The following is an 18,686-nucleotide window of genomic DNA, read 5'->3' on the forward strand; positions in this document are numbered from 1 at the left end:
TTATCTATTTTTTAAGTTTGCCTACGTTTTGCACCAACTTGAGAGAGTAAATTTCTACCGGTAATCCGACATTCTCCGACATTGTTTTTTTCTCAATGAATATTCAAATGTTTTGAAGTTCAGGGGTTAGGGGTTAGTTAGTCTTTCGGCTGCAGGTTGACCGACCAACCGAACACCCTGCGATCGAAACCGCATGTGAATAAATTGCACATATTATTCTGACTCTCGCCGCACCATGTCGCCGCGCAAACCATACGATTGTGACCCTGAAAAATAGATGTCACCACCGTAGAAATTAGGGCTATCATACGCTTCTCCGCAGCAGCCGCGGTCGGAAAGTAATCATGCAGAAAATTAGCTAGAATATAATCCTGGACCCAGTTCCACAGTTCCTAGTTAAGATTTGACTCTGAGTTAACTCATTGAAAATCAACTAACTTTAACTCAGAGTTAGCTCTAACTCACAACTGTGGAACCGGGCACTGATGGTCAGGTGCCTTCGAAAAGCAGGTGTGAATCTTAGAACAAAATTTGGCTAGAAAATTTTCATAATTCTTTTTTTTTCAATAAAATCCTGCAGAATCTCCACAAAAAACACCTGCCTGGTCATTTCAGTGAGCAGAGAATAGGGAGAAACACGAGGTATTAACTTTTAGCCTTATCATCGTAATCTTTCCCCTCAATCCGCAGACTTGCACTCAGTGAACCCTCACGTACCTGTCTGCTACTGCGAGGTAGACGTCCCAGTCTAACCCCCAGTATATCGTGAACCCTCACGTACCTGTCTGCTACTGCGAGGCAGACGTCCTAGTCTAACCCCCAGTATATCGTGAACCCTCACGTACCTGTCTGCTACTGCGAGGTAGACGTCCCAGTCTAACCCCCAGTATATCGTGAACCCTCACGTGTCTGTTATCTTGTGGAATGGCAATGTTGTAATTTGAACTGTGAACGCTCAACCTGCGAATGAAATACAAGAGGAAAAGATTTGATATTCAAAGTTTAATGGAACTCATGACGATATTGTAAACATATATTGTAATGAATCAAACTGATGTATCTAAAACTTCTACAGCGGACAGATTACTCCCATTTCGCGTTTCCATTTCACCCTCCTTCTACATAATTTCATTAAATTTTCATCTTTTTTTCTGGGTGCTTGGATCCCTACGGGACACAGCCTCCATTGGCTTTCCAAGCATCCCGCCTCGGTAAGATTCAAGAATAGGGGACTAGTGGTTAGGTTTAGGGTTAGGGTCAGGTTTAGTTCCCTAATCATCATTAATTACTATATACATTACTATCATTATATATCATCATTATCAATTACTAATATTATTACTTAATTGATTACTATCACTACATATATATTGCTATAGTCCCCTATTCTTGAATCGCACCCCAGCCTCGTATGTATGTAAATTGTTCATAATCTATATATCATTTATACTGCATATGTACATAGTGAAATAAATATTATTATAAACTAGGCCCGATGCTTGCCCCACGGAGCTGATCATATCTAACAAACCGGTCACTTTCCACTCATCACGTGTAAAATCAAAATTTTCATCTATGTCTTACGTATTTGATTGTGTTAATTGATCGGATTCTTAACAGATCAAGTCAGGGAAAACAACACGCATGTCAGGGAATAGTCAGCAAGTCAAATAGAAGTGGCGCCCCCTGTAGGTGTATGTTGTTTACCTGTTGACGGCTGAATCCGTTCTGATTGTGACAATCGGCGATCGCATGTTCTTCAAATCCCAAACCTTCACCGTACGATCGTCGCTTCCCGATACGATCTTATCGGTGCCGGCGAAAACTGACGTCGTCACCGGCCTGAAATACAATCACAGGACACAAATAAAGATGATAACAAGACCTATAGCCCACTTATGACCATTGTTTAAACTAATCTGGCCAACAAGGCAATTGCAGTATAGAATGCCAATCCAGTGTCAACACAGTAATTACAGTAATTACATTTTGTTCCCTCAAAAATGGATTTTGTAATTTGAGGGATTTGAGGGGCTGTAGGAACCATTTAAATACACCTAGCAGCGACCCGACCCCGCCCGAGTGCGGGGGATACTCAGCGGCCCGACCCCGTCCTCCTCGTCTGCCGGAGATACTCACTGCGTGTGACCTTGAAACACGTTCACCTGCATGGATTTGTCGCGTAAATCCCACAGACGGAACGTCGTGTCTTTAGAAGACGTGACGACCAGTTTCTGCTGCGTGTGCGCCCGCACGTCTGTCAGTTCAAGGTCGTGACCTAATTATAAATATAACAATGATAGAAATTATTAAAATAATCTGTTTCATTTCATGAAATGTTTAGGTTTTTATAAATTCTATTCCTCTACTGCCCTCTAAGACTGTGTCGCTTCAACTATAAGTCTATAACCTCAGTATAAAACTGGTCAAATATCTGTCAGTTTTCTATTTGTAATGAAGAGAACTGCTCTATAAGACTGTGTCGCTTCAACTATAAGTCTATAACCTCAGTAGAAAACTGGTCAAATATCTGTCAGTTTTCTATTTGTAATGAAGAGAACTGGTCTATAAGACTGTGTCGCTTCAACTATAAGTCTTTAACCTCAGTATAAAACTGGTCAAATATCTGTCAGTTTTCTATTTGTAATGAAGAGAACTGCTCTATAAGACTGTGTCGCTTCAACTATAAGTTTATAACCTCAGTATAAAACTGGTCAAATATCTGTCAGTTTTCTAATGAAGAGAACTGCTCTATAAGACTGTGTCGCTTCAACTATAAGTCTATAACCTCAGTATAAAACTGGTCAAATATCAATCAGTTTTCTATTTGTAATTAAGAGAACTGCTCTATAAGACTGAGTCGCTTCAACTATAAGTCTATAACCTCAGTATAAAACTGGTCAAATATCTGTCAGTTTTCTATTTGTAATGAAGAGAACTGCTCTATAAGACTGTGTCGCTTCAACTATAAGTTTATAACCTCAGTATAAAACTGGTCAAATATCTGTCAGTTTTCTAATGAAGAGAACTGCTCTATAAGACTGTGTCGCTTCAACTATACGTCTATAACCTCAGTATAAAACTGGTCAAATATCAATCAGTTTTCTATTTGTAATTAAGAGAACTGCTCTATAAGACTGTGTCGCTTCAACTATAAGTTTATAACCTCAGTATAAAACTGGTCAAATATCTGTCAGTTTTCTAATGAAGAGAACGGCTCTATAAGACTGTGTCGCTTCAACTATAAGTCTATAACCTCAGTATAAAACTGGTCAAATATCAATCAGTTTTCTATTTGTAATGAAGAGAACTGGTCTATAAGACTGTGTCGCTTCAACTATAAGTCGATAACCTCAGTGTAAAACTGATCAAATATCTGTCAGTTTTCTATTTGTAATGAAGAGAACTGCTCTATAAGACTGTTTCGCTTCAACTATAAGTCATAGTTGATTTCTAGCTGTCAAATTTCAAGTCCTACCTCAGTGTAGAATCCATGTTCTATACCTAGCTAGCTACTTATTCCTGAAGCCTGAGACCTGTGACATCATAACTGTCAGCCAATCACAGCTAACCCTAACCCTAGGTCACCTGACCAGCTGTGACATCATAACTTCTGGTCAGCCAGTCACAGCTAACCCTAACCCTAGGTCACCAGACCAGCTGTGACATCATAACTCTAGCCAGCCAATCACAGCTAACCCTAACCCTAGGTCACCTGACCAGCTGTGACATCATAACCCTAGCCAGCCAATCACAGCTAACCCTAACCCTAGGTCACCTGACCAGCTGTGACATCATAACTCTAGCCAGCCAATCACAGCTAACCCTAACCCTAGGTCACCTGACCAGCTATGATATCATAATTCTAGCCAGCCAATGAAATCATTAGATCACTGAAGCTGATTGAGGTGGTCAGACAGACAGACAGGTGTATGTGTGTGTGTGTCACTACTCAAACTAGTTCAATACAACACTATGACTATGTATTCAATGTTCAGAATATAAGAACCACAAACTGTGTGTACAGTTATAATTCTATCCTAGCTAATCCTACTTCAGACTACAGGTCTATAACCTCAGTATAAAACTGGTCAAAATAATATCTATCAGTTTTCTATTTGTAATAAAGAGAACTGGTCTATAAGACTGTCACTTCAAATATAAGTCTATAACCTCAGTATAAAACTCATGATTTATAGCTGTCAAATATCTGTCAGTTTTCTATTTGTAATAAAGAGAACTGGTCTATAAGACTGTCACTTCAAATATAAGTCTATAACCTCAGTATATAACTCATGATTTCTAGCTGTCAAATATCTGTCAGTTTTCTATTTGCAACTATTTATGTCATATAGAATCTACTGGTACATTCCTAACTGACTGAAACTATAAGTTTCTTATAGATTTAAACAACTGAATTCATAGATTAAACATCAAAGTTCCAAAAAGTCTCACACAAGCTACTAAAAGATTTTCATTTTCAGTTTTTAAAAGCTCCGTGTGCTGACGTTATAAACGAACCTGTTAACGAATGAACCAAATCTCCGCTCTCCGAGTCGTAGATGTTCGCCGCTCGGTCCCACGACGCGGTGACCACCTGTTCACCGCCGGCTAGCCAATCAGCTGCGATGATTACCCCCGTGTGACCGGATAACTCGAGTAGAGGAGTTCGTAGAATCATGTATTCATGTAAAACATCGGGTTCTATAATAATATAATGAGGAAAATATTGAGTTAATTTCAAATTCTTGATTAACTATGGTTAAAAGACCACAGTCTCACAGTGTCAAGTTGGAGTCAATTTAGTTCATTATTGATGTCTTCAGAGTCATCCTCGACCTGTGGTTTGACTACAGCTAAAATCAGTCCAGGGGCCAGTCGCGACTTAAGTCCAAAGGCGGTCTTAAAACTTTAGACTGGTCTTAAGTTGTTAGATTGGCTATAGAATTAAGTCTTAGACTTGTCTTAAGTCTAAGCCATGACTATGCAACCGCCCCAGAACTATATAACCAGGTTCAGGACTCCCAGGACTCTGAAGAGTTGAATAATTAGTTCATTTCTAGTAACTTTAACTCTTGAGTCAAATTCATCATAAAACTGGAGTTTGACTACAAATAAATGAGTTAATTTTCAACGTTTGAACATTTATAGTCAAACTGGTTTCCAATAGAATTCCACTAGAATTCCACACAGGATTCCACTAGGATTCCACAGTTCTCAAAGCTTATTTTTGACTCGTACAAGTTTGAATTTGAGAGTCATTTTCAACAACTCTTAACGTATGAGACTCCTAGAACTGTTGAAACGGGTCCCGATCTTGGAATAACGACTTAGCAATATGCTTACCTTCCAAAGCTTCATCTTTTTCCGAACTTTCAAAATCATCTTCACCGGAAGAATGTGATTTCTAAAAAAACCGAAACAATCAAAGGGTTAGTTTCACAAGAAGACTGATTAACTGACAACTAGGGTAAAATTTTGACAGTTATTTCTGTTATTTTTTGAATATTCAAACTATACGCACCATAGGCTCGACGTTGATGGGTAAGTTGAATTGAGCGCGCCAGATGTGCGCGGTCTGATCGCCGGAACCGGTTAACACTAATTCCTGGTTCGGATGAAATCTGATGGAATTCACCGAGCCCTGGTGCCCGGAGTACTGCAGCACGCAGGACCCGGTCTCTATACAATATAACCTGGCCGTGTGATCTACAAACAAATTGTCAAAAACTCTCGTTCAATATCTGACCACCAGATGGCATTACTAACAGCCAGTTTTACGTCGAAATCAGAATCAGTTCATTTTGTAATTTGTATTTTACATCTTTTTTTTGATTATCAAACGAGCCTCGAAAAAGATCCACACTTTTCACTTGTTGGTGTTTAATATCATTTTCATTGATAATTGATTTACTCAGAGACGAAAATTTGATTCAGTTTTAATTGAAATTGAAGAGGAACTACTAGTGACACCTGGTGGATTCTCACTTGTCACAAGTGGAATCCTCTATTGCCGCAGTAGTTGATGTCCTACTGCACACTAGTGACACCTGGTGGATTCTCACTTGCCACAAGTGGAATCCTTTATTGCCGCAGTAGTTGATGTCCTACTGCACACTAGTGACACCTGGTGGATTCTCACTTGCCACAAGTGGAATCCTCTATTGCCGCAGTAGTTGATGTCCTACTGCACACTAGCGACACCTGGTGGATCCCTACTCGCCACTAGTGGAATCATCTAATGTCACAGAACCATTAGAGGTTCCATATTCAATCAAAAACCTATAAGACCCATATAATGAATGCTTTTTTCATGCAGAAGCCAAAACTTTGATGGGTTTTTCGAATAACATTTTAATCAAAAATGTAATTTTGTATAATTTTACGTACCGGCTGAGGCCGTGCCGACAACTTGGGGTGACGTACAAGAGACATTCACCTCCCAGACTCCGTCGCGGTGTCCGCGGTATTCCCGTACGAACTGACAACCGGTCGACGCCGTCTTGAAACTCGACACAATTCGACTCGTCGAAGCTTTGTAAGTCGTTTTAATCTTCTGCGATATCTGACTACCGGCTGAAAAACATAAATACACCGTCAATCACAGCTGCAGATTTATTTGAACATTTTTAGAAATTCAACCCCAGGGCATCAAAGATCAAGCATGCCGCTATAGCATGTCTACACTGCTGTGCGGTGTATTGTTAATAACTAACAACCCTCCTCTCCGTGGTGTACGATGCAGTTTGACTCACATTTTTTAGCTTTAGCTCCCGATGATTCGGTCGTATTGTCGTGAGTACAGAACCGGTCGCCGGTCGCCTCTAGACGATCCTGCAACGTCTTCACTTCATCTTGCACTGGAGAAAATCAAACAAATTCAAACTACAGTAAGCGGTTATAGAATCAGACAAACCGTCGGTTCATAGTTGTGAGATAGACTTTACTCTGAACTCAGGATCCAGTTCCACAGTTGTCAGTTGTTAAGAGTTAACTGTGAACTCTGGATCCAGTTCCACATTATAAGTTAACCCTCAACCATGGAACTGGATTCTGATTGGTTTAAGTGAAACTTACATGTTAAATTCTCGGCGTAGAGATTTTCAAATTCTCGTTCGATTTGACCGAACAAATCGTCCAAACGACACCTGATAAACATAGATAACAATCCATCAATCAACACTTAACGGCTTTATATAAATCACCATTTGACATCAACAAATATGTTACGAAAAAGATTTGATCTCAGAGATTGTTGCCTCCATGAATCTCTCAATATCTAGAGATCTGATGTCATAGGGGGATTTATGGAGTCAGCCATCTATCCTTATAGCATTATTGAGGTATCTATAGATTAAATCACTAGACTAGTAAATGAATTGATGATGTCATAGGGGGATTTATGGAGGCAGCCATCATTTCGGTAAGGTTCTGAAGAACAAATCACAAGTAGACAATTTGATTCATGGAGGCGGCTATCTTTTCTAGGAGGGTCTATAGATCAAATCACTAGTAGACAATTTGATGATGTCATAGTGGGATTTATGGAGGCAGACATCTTTTCTAGCAATGTCTATGGATCAAATCATTAGCAGACAATTTGATGATGTCATAAGGGATCTATGGAGGCAGACATCTTTTCTAGCAATGTCTATAGATCAAATCATTAGCAGACAATTTGATGATGTCATAAGGGGATTTATGGAGGCAGACATCTTTTCTAGAAATGTCTATAGATCAAATCGCTAGAAAGTAATTTGATGATGTCATAGGGGGATTTATGAAGGCAGACACCTGTTCTATAATTGTCTATAGGCCTAGATCAAATCGCTAGATTTGATGATGTCATAGGGGGATTTTTTTTTTTACATCTTTCAGAAATGATAGTATGAATGTATGTACCTGAAATGTGCTGGTATTAAACTCTGTTCCGAGTCGATGTGAACGGACGTGACCTCCGACGCGTCTGTCGCGCTGCGGCCTTTACGTATCATACTCTTCAGTTTCAACGCTCCGTCTCCTCCGGGCATTCTGATCTAGTCTTAACCCTCTGCCTGACGTCTTCCTCCGCAGCAGCAGTCAGTTTTTCATTCTCCTGCTGAGAATAGGAAAACATCTAGTTTTATTAATTAAGCTACTGGGAGGATTCATCTGCAACAAAATCAAAAATGGTTAGGTCTATGGAATTGAGGTATCAGTTTACCCTCACCTGCCCACATGGATCGTTGGGTCCTGCATGAAAATTTTCATTTATTTCATTATTTTCATCCTTAAAACGATGAAAACGATTTTGATTATTTGACATTTTTCCTTGTTTCTTTTTTGACCGTCAAGTCAATCTTTTTTTTGAGTGAGGAAAAAAATTCTTTAAACATGGAATTATGGAACTTAAAAATGAATGCAATACTTACATCAACAACAGAGTTCAACAAACAAATCCTCTCTCAAACAGAGTTTAATCTCTCGTGCGGCTGTCACGTCGTATTTGTAAATATCTCTTGTAATTTTTCCAATTGTCAAATGTCAAATTTTACTTCCGCCATTGATTTCGCTGTGTTCTCTAAAACGCGTATTCGGACTAATCGAAAAACGCGTATCTGGACTTACGAGGATCAAATTACAAATTTGCGCGCGCCGGCATTGGTGCCGCGCATCGGGAGGATCTAGGAGGTATTTATGGTGCTCCCTCCACTCTTCTCATTCAGGTTGTCGCCGTTTAGGCTCATCGAGAATTTAGGCTGCCGAGAATTTGACATGGGATCGGATCTATTGTGCGCACGACGATGGCCGCCCCCACGGGTCGATTTTTGTTTCTAATACGGCCACCAGGGTTAGGGAACCTCTCATTTGCAAATCTTAGTAACGAGCATAATCATAGATATCTTCATTTATTTAGCATTTCAATACGGTAAAAAATGTTTGCCGGCACTACACGACATTGCTCCCCTCAGCACTGAGTGCCGGACAATCCGCAGTGCTGCGGGTAAACGACATAAATAAGCATCGAAATATTCAGATGATTATTTTTACGAATACTTCACACTTTCAGTTTTTCGCGGAAATTTGAATAATTTTTTTCATTTTTTGCGCATTCTTTTAAGCGTGCATCACATATCGACTCTTCCGGGCTTCAGACTATGGTTATGAACAGAGACGGCGTGAAATATACGCGTAGACTATTTTGGCGGAGGACAAGTTTTATTGGCCATTTTATCCCGCCATATAGCCAACAGATTTTCGGGGCTAAGTCCGTGCGCGACGACGAACGGTTTGGTCTCGCACCAGTTTTTCAATCTAGGCGTCAAATAGATACGTTTATCCTTGATGTGTTTAACGCCTCGTATTCTACCGGCCACTATACCCGTCCACCAGACATCTTCATTGTTAAACAGTTTCATCCTCAGAGCCGTTCTCCACATAACGGGAACTAAATTCGCCGTGAACGCGTAACCCGGTCCGGAACAGTGCGTCGGGAAATTCGGCGCCGGCCACACGTCTTTGCTGACGTAATATTTACTCTTACGATCTCGATCTACGGGCGGCGTCTTGAAAACCCGACACATGAAATACGTTTTCCGATGCGCGTGCGCATCAAGAGCAGACGTTAACTGCCCTGCGTCCAAATACATATCATCGTCGATTTTGATGACGTTTTTCGCGCGTCGGCAATTGTCTCTAACCCATTTCACCAGAGCGCCCGTTTTCAATGTCAGCCCGTAATACGTGTCGATCATATTAAACAGTATGACGTCACCGTGCGTATCCATTTCGAGGGATATGAATCGATCCCAGAGCCGATCCGCGGATAACCCGAGCAGGAAAGCGAATCGAATATCGCTGGTTGGTTTTGACGCCCACGTGGAGCGGATTACCCGTCGCTGTCTGTAGTTATCGGTGCTCGATATGACGATCACGATAGTTTTAGGATTTCCCCGACATATCGCGGCGCTTTTGTTGCTATCGACGAATTCGATGTCTTGTAGGTATCCCATAATAGGAGGTGACGGTCCTGTAACTTCAGTCGTCCGGTCGAATACATCAGTATGTGTTTGTATCGGTACTTTCTCCGTGTCGACTATTGTCAGGTATCGGTACAGGAGAAACAGTGAAATCAGGCTTGCTGTGGCCACGATCCATTTATATCTAGAAATAAATTTCTTTTTTTAATCATTTGTTTCTAATTTTTGTTTAATCGTTTTTCCAACCCAAACTTTGGTTCTAATACGAGCCCCTCTGCCTATTTCTAGTCAAGAAGACAAGAAGATGGCAGATATAAATCGACATCGATATATTTTCAGTGTAATGGCGCAGATATTTCAAAGTTTATTTATTCTGGGCAGTTTTAAGATTTATCTCAATCAAAATCTTCAAAGAAACAGTAGAGAATGTTATCATTGTATTCTAAACTATAATAAAAGGCAAGTTCAGTTTCCACGCAGCGAAAAAAAGAGTCGTATTTTCAGTGCAATTTCGTAAATTCGTAATTTCAGTGCTATTTCATACAAGTTCTAGGCACTTGAAGCACAGGGGCTCGTATCGGAGTTGTAGATTAGTGTAAAAACGATAATCTGTTAATCCAGTGTCTGTTAATCCAGTGTCTATACATCTCTAGGTTTCGTTTTGCATTTTTCTGTAATCGAGGTCGTGTAAAAATTAATGCATTTGGCCCTTATCAGCCACCATAGTGAACCGATAAAGTTAGTAACAGTTTTCACGTGACTTTTTTGACAGCAGTTTCACACCTGTTGTCTTGATCGGGATCGCATGTTGAGAATTATAGGAAAATGGTTTCTAATTCATCCACAATATTGTATATACACGTGTTTATTGGTGTCACACGCAGTATATATATATATATATATATATATATATATATATATATATATATATATATATATATATATATATATATATATATATATATATATATATATATATATATATATATATATATATATATATATATATATATATATATATATATATATATATATATATATATATATATATATATACGCAGTTAGCTCGAATCGATCGTTTTTTCTGCTGACACACCCGTTTATAATGTACCTCAAACCAGTTTTCATTGAAAACATCGAAAAAACCAGTCAACGCACAATGAACTACAACACTGATATACCGTATGCCGCATAGCCTGTACTAGCGAAATATCAGTACCGTATATTCAATGATTTGTTGGGTTTTTGGTTCGCAAAATCCTTGATACGATAACGCGGATAACTACTATACATTGTGTAATGAATTCATACGCACCTCGGACGAATCATGTTGCCCCAACTCGAGATGATACGACCAATAACACGGCGGCAAGTCCGCCTTCATCGATTTCTCTCTGCTTACAGTAAATTCAATTTCACCCAATTCAGCTAGTATTTTTTCGGAAGAGAAGAAATAATGGACGCGACCGACCGCGACGACGCGCGCGTCACGCTGCTGTGTAATTCGCGGTGAAAGTGGAAGGGATTTCGGTTTGAAAAACACCTAGAATTCCGCTCTCTAATCTTACACGCAGCGGCGCTAGGGCCGTTGAAACAGCGACTGAATCCCGCTCAGCTTCACTGGCATGATATTCATAATGCTGAATTGTGGCAAAGTTGTGATGTCATCACTAATCGTATTGGAAGAAACCCTGAAGTACCCCCTGGTATTATTTCTAATCAATATCAGTGAATTACCGATTGAGTATCAGTATCAGTATCAGCCCGCCGAAGCTCACACCAACACAAACCCTGGCCCGACCAATGAAGGGTTGCGGTCCAGGGTTTGCGGCGTGAGCTTCGGCGGAAGGCAATCAAACCCTGGCAAGCGAGGGTGGGTGTCAAGTGCAGTTTTGTGAAGCTGGTTCCATAGCCGGGCGATCTCGATCAGTTCCTGTTTACGCAGTCGCGTAATTCTTTGCTACCAGCAATAAATAACACCACGAAACACATTCATTTTCTACCAAAATATTTGAGACATTTTATTTCTTTTTTTCTCTCGTGAAAAATCGTTACAAAAACAATGAGATCTACGCATTTCTAATCTACACAGCATACGTAATATCTATACAGATCAGATTCCTCCGTAAGTCCCCCCTTATTACGTCATCAAATCTAAGTACAAAGTTCATATATCTCTTGAGAAACAGTCTAGAAATCAAATGATGATGTCATAGGGGGATCAAGGATGCAGCCATGTTTATTCCGTTGCTTCATTTCACAGGCATTTAAAACAGTTTGAGATTACGAGAGGCGCCCCGACAGACCGAGCCTGGTGTTATTTTACTGGTGTAATAACATGTGTCTGATACGGCAGAAGTTTCTGGTTTTCATCACATTTGTAAATCCACTCGGGATTCACAAACTGTAAACTACCGTTCTCTGATAGCGCCTGAAAAATATCAAAACAGAACAATCAGGTACAGGTTATGCTGCGGCAAGTGAGGATCCACCAGGTGTCACTAGTGTAAAGTAGGATATCAACTTCTGCAGCGATAGATGATTCCACTTGTGGCAAGTGAGGATTCACCAGGTGTCACTAGTGTAAAGTAGGATATCAACTTCTGCAGCGATAGATGATTCCACTTGTGGCAAGTGAGGATCCACCAGGCATCGCTAGTGTGAAGTAGGACATCAACCACTGCGGCAATAGAGGATTCAACTTCTAGCAAGTGAGGATCCACCAGGTGTCGCTATAGTGCAAAAGATAAAAGATAATTTACGAACCTTGTCGAAATTTTTGTCCCATATTTCCTGAGTTAAGACGTAATTCACACTGTCGTTCATGTATTCCTCAACGTGGCTGAAAGTGACACCAGCAGAATATTAGAAATTTGAGACGATCGAACAAATTCAAGTCCAGGATCCAGTTCCACAGTTGTGAGTTAGAGTTAACTCTGAGTTAAAATCAGTTCATTTTCAATGAATTAACTCAGCGCTAAATCTTAACTCAGAACTGTGGAACTGGACCCAGGGGCCAGTTGCTGAAAAGTTGGTTAAAGATAACCGGTGGATAAATACCATATCAACAATGAACTTCTAATTGTCACTATGTCAACTATCCACTGGTTAACTCTAACCAACCTTTGAGCAACTGCAGCCCCAGATGAATCGAGCAATCCTCTGTATGCGAGGGGAATGAATGATGTGTGATCGTGTGTGTTTAAAGGTGGCCCAATGCTCCAAACAAGCATTCTTGCTTTTTATTGGGCTATCCTTCACTAGATATTATATCATCTTGTTGACTCTTTATTTATATTCATATGAAATGTTATGCATGACCATCTGTTATAATTTCTCTTAAAAATAAACTATATATATATATATATATATCCTCCCTGAACCCTCGGACTCACTCACCCATTGTAAGCTACAATCAGTCGATTCAAAAACCTGCGTTCTATTTCACTAAACGTTCCGTACAACAGGAAGTGTTTACCGGTGAACAAATCCAGTAAAACCGGTAAATTTAAATCAGTTCCCGCGTCTGCTGATGGCTGCGTTACCGTGGCGTTATCGTCGTCTGTGTCCTCGTCAGTCGATGCCTCGTACGCAATTTCGCGTTTTACTTTCTTCGCCGGACTTCTTTTGACCGGCGAACCTTTTTTCGGTGAGGGTCCTTTTCCTTTCCCAACATTTGTTTCAAGCCTATATGACAAGATAATTATGGTAACAATTAATTCATTCAATGAAAAATTGATTAATTCAATGTGAATTTAAGAGAATTAATTCATTGGAAAATTAATTAATTCAATGTGAATTTAGGAGAATTAATTCAATGAAAAATTAATCAATTCAATGTGAATCTAGAATCAATTCAATGAAAAATTAATTTATTCAATGTGAATTAAGGAAAATTACTTCATTGTAAAATTAATTAATTCAACGAAAATTAATTAATTCAATGTGAATCTAGAATTAATTCAATAAAAAATTTATTAATTCAATGTGAATTTAGGAAAATTAATACAATGAAAAATAAATTAATTCAATGTGAATTAAGGATAATTAATTCAACTGAAAATTAATTAATTCAATGTGAATTTAGGAGAATTAATTCATTTAATGTGAATTAAGGATAATCCATACATTCAATGTGAATGTGAATTAAGAAATATTGTTTGAATTGAGGATTATAAAAGGACTTACTGTTTGATTTCATCCTCGGTATCACCGGCTGAATCACTGATATCATCGGCATCTATTAGAATCAAATACAGGAAACAATAAAAAACAGCAGATCACATTCTAAAATAGACAGGCAGTTCAGGGTCCGATCTAAACACTTGTCTGATTACCCGGGTCAAGTATATTCTTATTAGGCTCAACTAGGTTACGTTATCATTATCACTTGTCCATCAGGCATAGCACAATTTTATGTCTCGGAGCTTTTTTTCCCACTCGATACAACGGATGATAGCGCCACCAATCGGACTGCCTGGTGTAGGTAAGTTGATTTTTGAGGGGGCAAGCGAAATTTCAGATATGCTTGCCCCGGGGCAAGTGGCTTTCATTCCTTAGATCGGACCCTGCAGTTTAATGTTTAATGAATAGTTACCCCTTTAATCTGTTTAGACCCATAACTGTTTTAATGTTACGGTTTCCTTTAGTTTTTATCATGTCTGATCATTTCTGGTCTCATTGTTCATTGGATTGTAAATATTTCATAATTTCTGTTTTAACATTATCACTGAAGATGACTATTAGGAAGTCATAGTCTATAGAACATCGAATAAACTACTATTTGCTCAAGGAATAATTTCAATTCTCAAAACGTACCTCGTGGCGAAGGGGTTGATATCACAGCGGGTTGCTGCGGCTCCTCGCCCTCGGAGGATGACTCCGCCGATTTATTAGCCGGAGAACCACTCCGAGATAGACGATATCTGCAGAGAAAAATGAAAAAACTTTAAAAAACATTTTGAGACTAGAAAATCAGAACTCAAGAAAAGATGGTTACCTCCATTAACCTCCCTATGATATCACTAATCAATCAATTATCTGTAAACCCTTACATTAAAGATGGCTACCTCTGTTAATCCCCCTATTTAACCTAACACTTACTTTCTCCAGGGAAGAAGTTTCTTGTATTTATAACAATCCCGAATCCAGTTTTCGTCCACTATTCGACCTTTACCTTTGACGACCGCGAATTTCGGAGTATTCACAAATGCACAACTATCAAAAACATAACCACAGAAACACATCATTATTCCCCCTATGACATCATCACTTCTAATTGTCTACTAGAGAATTAATCGTATCCAGAAAAGGTGTCTACCTCCATAAATCCCCCTATGACATCATCAAATCGTCTACTAGTAATTTGTTCTATAGACACTTCTAGAAAAGATGTCTACCTCCATAAATCCCCCTATGACATCATCAAATCGTCTACTAGTAATTTGATCTATAGACACTCCTAGAAAAGATGTCTGCCTCCATAAATCCCCCTATGCCGTCATCAAATTGCTCTCTGATTTCATTTTCAAAATCTTCTAAAAGATGTCTGCCTCCAAGAATCCCCATATGATGTCATGAATGAATTGTCTCATGATTTCATTTTTAAAATCTTCTAAACAATGTCTCCTATGATATTGTCAAAATAATGACCAGGTGATTCTTACATTAAATGTGTACAGGTCTGGTCGTTCCAGTCTGGTTTATATTGAGCTCCCATCTCGATAGCCATATCTCTCAATTCTCCGCGTTTAGGATTCTGATATCCGCTCATTACGAACACGACTCTCTTCATTAATTCACCGAGTGGCTTCGACGATTTCCTCGCTAAAATATATGAAACAAATCACATTTTCCTCTTTTGAAAGATCTGTAGTTTATCATGATGAAGGTCACCTGGAATCGTAGAATTTCATAGTAAACTAACACCTCTTGTAATAGCAGGGTGGCACCACTTTCCGCCAATTTACAAATCCCTCATGTTTTCCCTGATTTTTCCAGGTGATTACACAAATTCCCCCTGCGAGTGAATCTGTGAGAAATTTTACAATTCCTTCATTTTTCATTGGAATCAAGTACCGATAAAGAAAACAATTGTTCAATTGAATTATCCAAATTGCCTGATGTTTTTCTAGAGTTTTCTAGGTCAGTGGCGCCACCCTGAGTTTACCATCACATGCCAGGGTTTGCTGGAGCAGATGGGCATTTGTTTAGTTATTTACCTGTTTCACTACTTGAACGTTTAGAAGTCGAGTCTTGGCGCTTTGTTTGAGATACTTGGGTTTTTGGCGTAGCTGTTTTTGATGTACCCATACTTGTTTTTGGCATAGTTGTTTTTGGCGTAGCTGTTTTTGGCGTAGTTGTTTTTGGCGTAGTTGATTTCGGCGTAGAGTTGAGTCGTTTTGGTTCAGGACTGTCGCTACTGCTCGAGTGTTTGCGTTTACTCGTCGGCGTGACGACGGTCGTCGACGGATACTTCGTCTGTCGTTCCGACGACGATCGCTCCAGATTCGGAGCCGGAGGCCGGTCGTCTTTCCGCACCGGTAATCGGTCGTCTGCTAGTTTAGCAGCTGCGCGCACAGCTGCAGCACCTGAAAGGAAAACCAATCATGAGTCAGTTTATCAGATATATACCTCATACGTGAACTAATCAAGAGACATTGAAACAAAATTGTTTCCTTACTTCTTATTGGACATTTTGCTGAATAACTTAATATATGGACCAATCAGAGGCCTTCAAACTATGTTCTGAGTTCTTATTGGTCAGTTTAAACAGATATACTAGGATTATCATACACCTCAAAAATGGACCAATCAGAGAGTGTATAAAAATAAATTTGGTTCTTTGTTCTCATTGGTCAGTTTACAGAAATACCACATAAATCGACCAATCAGAGTCTATAACATTGAATCGTGTTCTTAGTTTGGTTATTTTCCTGAACATCCATAACAATCATAGAGTTTCATTTTCATCATTCTGAGTCCAAGTGTAATCAATTCTGATTGGTCAGTTTGATCAAATTCCCCATCAATGCACCAATCAAATCATCCGTTACAAACCTGTCAACGACGTCTGCTTCGTGTCTTTCCTCTGAGCGAATAAACTGCCCGTTTTAATCGGATCGTTCTCAATTTCCGTTTCTTTCTTTAAACCAAAACCACCAAACGTTTTATTGCCCTTAGATTCCGTACGACCATCCTACAAACAGCAGAACAAGCATCAGTCAATTATTACACTCCTACTTAACATACATGTCTGCCTTCATGAATCCCCCTATGACATCATCTAATTCGATATCAGCCTTTTTTATAATAATGAAATGAAAATGAAACTTACTCCGGCAGCTGAGGAGGTAGATGGCGCCGCTGTACCATCATCCGGGGATCGAACTGTGATGAATGAAAGGCCGTACTGAATATTCTAAAAAAATAAAATACCCAAACAAAATTAGACGTCAAACAACAGAAATCTAATTCCAGTGATTGAAGGTCAAATTGTTTAAATAGAGTGAGCAAAACAGGGTCAAGTGAAACAGGGTCAAGCGAAACTGGGTCAAGTGAAACTGGGTCAAGCGAAACTGGGTCAAATGGAATTGTGTCAAGTGGAACAGGGTTCAGTACCTTATTGAAAGGTTGAGAGCAGACGATTTTTATGCGGTCCCATTTTTCCTCGAGGCACGACTGAGTGAGTTTATCTTTCTCGAACAAACGAACTCGGTTTAAATTCTGATTCGATCGACTCTCCAGCGGGTTCATAAACGCAGACGCTACCAGCAACACCTACAACACAAACAATAATATCTATACGATCCACCAGGGGTCGTTAGTGTGCAGTAGGACATCAACTACTGCGGCAATAGAGGATTCCACTTGTGGCAAGTGAGGATCCACCAGGTGTCACCAGTGTACAGTAGGACATCAACTGCTGCAGCAATAGAGCAATAGAGGATTCCACTTGTGGCAAGTGAGGATCCACCAGGTGTCGCTAATGTGCAGTAGGATACCGCAAATGATCCACTGACCTTGTAATCAGATTCTGTTGCCGAAGAACGACCGACCAGAATTTCTATAAAAGCCGACGACTCATTCCCGATATCCAAAGACTGAATCTTAGTTGACTTCTCAAACTGAAACGGAAGAAGAAAAGTTTAATCCAAATAAAAGGCAGGCCGGCTCAGTGGAAAAATTCTGATTTCTTTACCCCAACCTACCTGTAGGACAACTGTGGCATTCTTCTCACCAACTCCTGCCGTTTTCCACTTTCGAAAACCTCCCGGCTTCAATAAATTCTCCGCCGGGTTATTCTACAATACAAAAATATCTTCCAATTCCGTATTTTAGCGATATGATTTTACGGTTATGACGCGACACATTCGTAAACAATACATTTTTATGAGAATTCTTTGCTTAAAAAGTCGAAATCTTTGGACAATTCGATTTACCTTATCTTCGCTGCTGAAAGATACCACATGTTGGAATTTAACTTCGGGCATTTCTTAATATTAGTCCGAAATGAAGCGCTTAGCACAGTTTATTGTTGTCAAACTATTTGTGGAGCCACAATGGCTGCGAGATCGATAATGCAAACCGGTCTGCTGAACTGACGCGTATTCAAACGATGCCGATGAAAATCTTTTCATATTTCTAACCACCAATAATAAATATTGTTCTTCATTGTGCTGGAAATTCTACTTTTTGGTTGATATTTTAGTTCACAAGTCTTCAAAT

The 18,686-nt window shown here is 39.5% G+C and overlaps 3 protein-coding genes across 4 annotated transcripts; all 3 read right to left on the reverse strand.

Moving 5' to 3' along the window:
• On the reverse strand, positions 1 to 8,556 carry LOC141907343 (WD repeat-containing protein 37-like). Of its 2 annotated transcripts, XM_074796954.1 has the most exons (13): positions 8,412 to 8,556; positions 8,210 to 8,269; positions 7,903 to 8,098; positions 7,078 to 7,148; positions 6,756 to 6,860; positions 6,391 to 6,576; positions 5,525 to 5,709; positions 5,347 to 5,407; positions 4,522 to 4,704; positions 2,140 to 2,278; positions 1,708 to 1,842; positions 846 to 960; positions 1 to 266 (listed from the first exon to the last, which is right to left on the reverse strand). In XM_074796954.1, exons 3-13 carry the CDS (start codon positions 8,028 to 8,030, stop codon positions 138 to 140), a joined length of 1,437 nt encoding a protein of 478 aa, XP_074653055.1. In that variant the 5' UTR covers positions 8,031 to 8,098; positions 8,210 to 8,269; positions 8,412 to 8,556; the 3' UTR covers positions 1 to 137. The 2 variants fall into 2 exon arrangements, with proteins under 2 accessions (XP_074653055.1, XP_074653054.1); XM_074796953.1 differs by lacking the exon at positions 8,210 to 8,269.
• A 347-nt stretch (positions 8,557 to 8,903) lies between these two features.
• LOC141907417 (beta-1,3-galactosyltransferase 1-like) lies at positions 8,904 to 11,420 on the reverse strand. The gene is made up of 2 exons (XM_074797051.1): positions 11,275 to 11,420; positions 8,904 to 10,143 (listed from the first exon to the last, which is right to left on the reverse strand). The coding sequence occupies exons 1-2, from the start codon at positions 11,286 to 11,288 to the stop codon at positions 9,177 to 9,179; spliced, it is 981 nt and encodes a 326-aa protein (XP_074653152.1). The 5' UTR covers positions 11,289 to 11,420; the 3' UTR covers positions 8,904 to 9,176.
• Positions 11,421 to 11,954: 534 nt separating this feature from the next.
• LOC141906892 (DNA repair protein XRCC1-like) lies at positions 11,955 to 18,516 on the reverse strand. Its single transcript, XM_074796353.1, has 14 exons — positions 18,401 to 18,516; positions 18,170 to 18,262; positions 17,981 to 18,085; positions 17,580 to 17,738; positions 17,296 to 17,379; positions 17,019 to 17,157; positions 16,181 to 16,549; positions 15,626 to 15,785; positions 15,063 to 15,176; positions 14,778 to 14,884; positions 14,148 to 14,199; positions 13,359 to 13,646; positions 12,726 to 12,801; positions 11,955 to 12,390 (listed from the first exon to the last, which is right to left on the reverse strand). Exons 1-14 carry the CDS (start codon positions 18,449 to 18,451, stop codon positions 12,277 to 12,279), a joined length of 1,911 nt encoding a protein of 636 aa, XP_074652454.1. The 5' UTR covers positions 18,452 to 18,516; the 3' UTR covers positions 11,955 to 12,276.
• Between the last annotated feature and the right edge of the window lie 170 nt (positions 18,517 to 18,686).

Source organism: Tubulanus polymorphus, chromosome 6 (assembly GCF_964204645.1).
Source record: "Tubulanus polymorphus chromosome 6, tnTubPoly1.2, whole genome shotgun sequence".
NCBI lineage: Eukaryota > Metazoa > Nemertea > Palaeonemertea > Tubulaniformes > Tubulanidae > Tubulanus > Tubulanus polymorphus.